The 2500-nt window shown below is 54.2% G+C and overlaps 1 protein-coding gene across 1 annotated transcript in view; it reads left to right on the plus strand.

Moving 5' to 3' along the window:
• Window positions 1–2500, plus strand: part of mecom (MDS1 and EVI1 complex locus) — a 141223-nt gene that overhangs the window by 45061 nt on the left and 93662 nt on the right. Inside the window, 1 exon segment of the mRNA XM_081700202.1 lies at window positions 1551–1915. Coding sequence (XP_081556328.1) covers window positions 1551–1915 — 365 coding nt within the window.

Raw genomic sequence — 2500 nt, forward strand, 5'->3', positions numbered from 1 at the left:
CACACACCGGTGAAAAGAGGCAGCTACTTGTGCCCAACCGGAAACCTCAAACCCCAGGGGGGACTGAATCAAGTGCAGAGAGTAGAAAAAAGGACAACACCCAGTTACTGTCTAGACAATAAAATCCACCCATCATTCCCACATCCAACGTTATTAGGGTAGTCATCACTGGGCACTCATATACACATACCATACGCACACAACGTATGAGAATAAGCCATTGAGCTAAGTTGGACTGTGGGAAGGAACCGGCAACTTTAGAGGAAACCTGCACACACACGGGGAGATCATGGAAGCTCCACCCACATAGGGACTGGAACCCAAGAGTCTAGCACCAAGCCACCATGGTGGTCATGGGATGGTTAAACAGCAGAACTCAGATTAACGTTGGAGTTTCGTGTGCTTAACAGGGTCACAGCTTACAGCAGAAGCGCTAACCTAGTCCCGGCTGTGTTCAGGAAGTGAGGGGTAGTTGTGTGCGTGTGTGTGTGCGTGTGTGCGTGCGTGCGTGCGTGCGTGCGTGTGTGTTACGGGGCCGTTTAGCCTAGCATCCTGCTGTGCGGAGGAATGTTCAGAGACAGGAGGACAGCAGGATGTGCCCAGAAGCCGCCCCACTTTTCATTACTGCCCCCCACTACCTGTCGCAGCGTGTTAGCCACACTGCGCTAGCCCCAGCAGGCTAGCTCCGAGTCCGTCAGCCACGGCGCCTTCGCTAGGGCTGTGTTAGCTTTTCCACGATGCAGCTCAGGTGTATTAGCGGGGCCACGTTCCCACCGCTCGGGTGAGCTAACCTACGTAGCTTAGCGCGTGTGTCCCTCCTAATTAGCCGCACGGACGTTCCACTGGTTTCAGCGCTATGACCTGACCTCACAGCCACTGGACTGGAGGGAACGGGCGTCGTCCACGCCTCTGCTTTTCCTCTCGGAGCAGGGATGGGGGGTCAGAGGTCACTGGCCTGCACCCTTCTCTCTCCTCCGTGCCGTAACAGAGTCCCGGGAAGGAAAATGGCGGATCCCGCACGACAGAGCCGATGCTCTGGGAGGGAGGGGGGGGGGGGGATATGGTCGCGGACCAGCTATGTGCAAATGGTTGGATCCAGCATCTCCGAGGATGTGACGAGGCCCTGGCCGACCTTCAGCCCAGCCGTCCTGCCCTCCATGCTGCTGTTCCAGAAACAAGCCTCTTTCCTCTTCTCCAGATTTGTCAACTAGTCAAACAGTCATATATTTGTGTATGGAGCTCTGTGTGTTTTCCTCTATAGCGAGAACGCAAACTGTGCGTGTGTGTGTGTGTGTGTGTGTGTGTGTGTGTGTGTGTGTGTGTGTGTGTGTGTGTGTGTGACTCCGAGCCAGAAGTGAACTGCCGTTTACTAAGGAATACGGTTGCTTCTTTACATCGGTTTTAGCTTGCAAAGATCAGTATCGCAGTGACGCAGACAGCATCTCACCTGGAGCACAGTACCAATATCTCCTCCCTAAAACAGTAGTGCTGGATCAATATAAATAAGATCTCCTCCCTCAAACAGGGAAATAACGTTTTTTCTTTCACAGGTGACGGAGGTGACTTCTCGCTTCTCCCCTCCGATGTTCTGGAGGGTGTAGGCCACGCGTCAGAGCGGGAGCTCGTCCCATTGGCCGCCGCAAGCAGCGGCCCCTCCCCTGGCCTGCTGCGCGAGGGCGGGTCCCCGGCTGAGCCCTCATCCTTCACCACTTCCTTCTTCTCGCCGCCGTGCCTCGGAGGGGAGGATGCGGCCTCGCCGCCGCCCCCGGACTTCGAGCTCCGCGAGTCGGGCGTTTCCGCCGGCAACCTGGGCGTGTGGAGCAGGAGGAAGGTGGAGCCGGGCGAGGAGTTCGGACCCCACCGCGGAACGCCGAGCGACGGTGACCGTGGATTGCTGAGCGCAGAGGGCTGGGAGGTAGGAGCGAATGTTCAGAAGAAAAGTTGTCCCGCTTTTTCGCTGCCGTGCCTCCAAGTGATCGGACCTGCATCGGAATGTGTGGTGAAAAGGGCTCGGAAGGGTTCTTAGTTCATGAGCCATGAGTTTCCAAGCAACAGGTGGTGGAGTAATGGTGGGGTAATGGTGGGGTAATGGTGGGGTAATGGTGGGGTAATGGTGGAGTAATGGTGGGGTAATGGTGGGGTAATGGTGGAGTAATGGTGAAGTAATGGTGGGGTAATGGTGGAGTAATGGTGGAGTAATGGTGGGGTAATGGTGGGGTAATGGTGGAGTAATGGTGGGGTAATGGTGAAGTAATGGTGGAGTAATGGTGGAGTAATGGTGAAGTAATGGTGGAGTAATGGTGGAGTAATGGTGGAGTAATTGTAATGCCCCAAACACTTCCTCAAGTTAAGAGCGAATTAGCATAATCGAATCAGTCACTTTTACATGTCACATTACTGGACAATTATGAGACCAATTAGACTGCACATTGTAATTCAATCACTCCACTCATAGAAAAATGTTAGATATTGTCTCGGAAGAAAATGGCCACCTCATTTG

Source organism: Electrophorus electricus, chromosome 17, assembly GCF_041902795.1.
Source record: "Electrophorus electricus isolate QZ-2024a chromosome 17, ASM4190279v1, whole genome shotgun sequence".
Taxonomy (NCBI): domain Eukaryota; kingdom Metazoa; phylum Chordata; class Actinopteri; order Gymnotiformes; family Gymnotidae; genus Electrophorus; species Electrophorus electricus.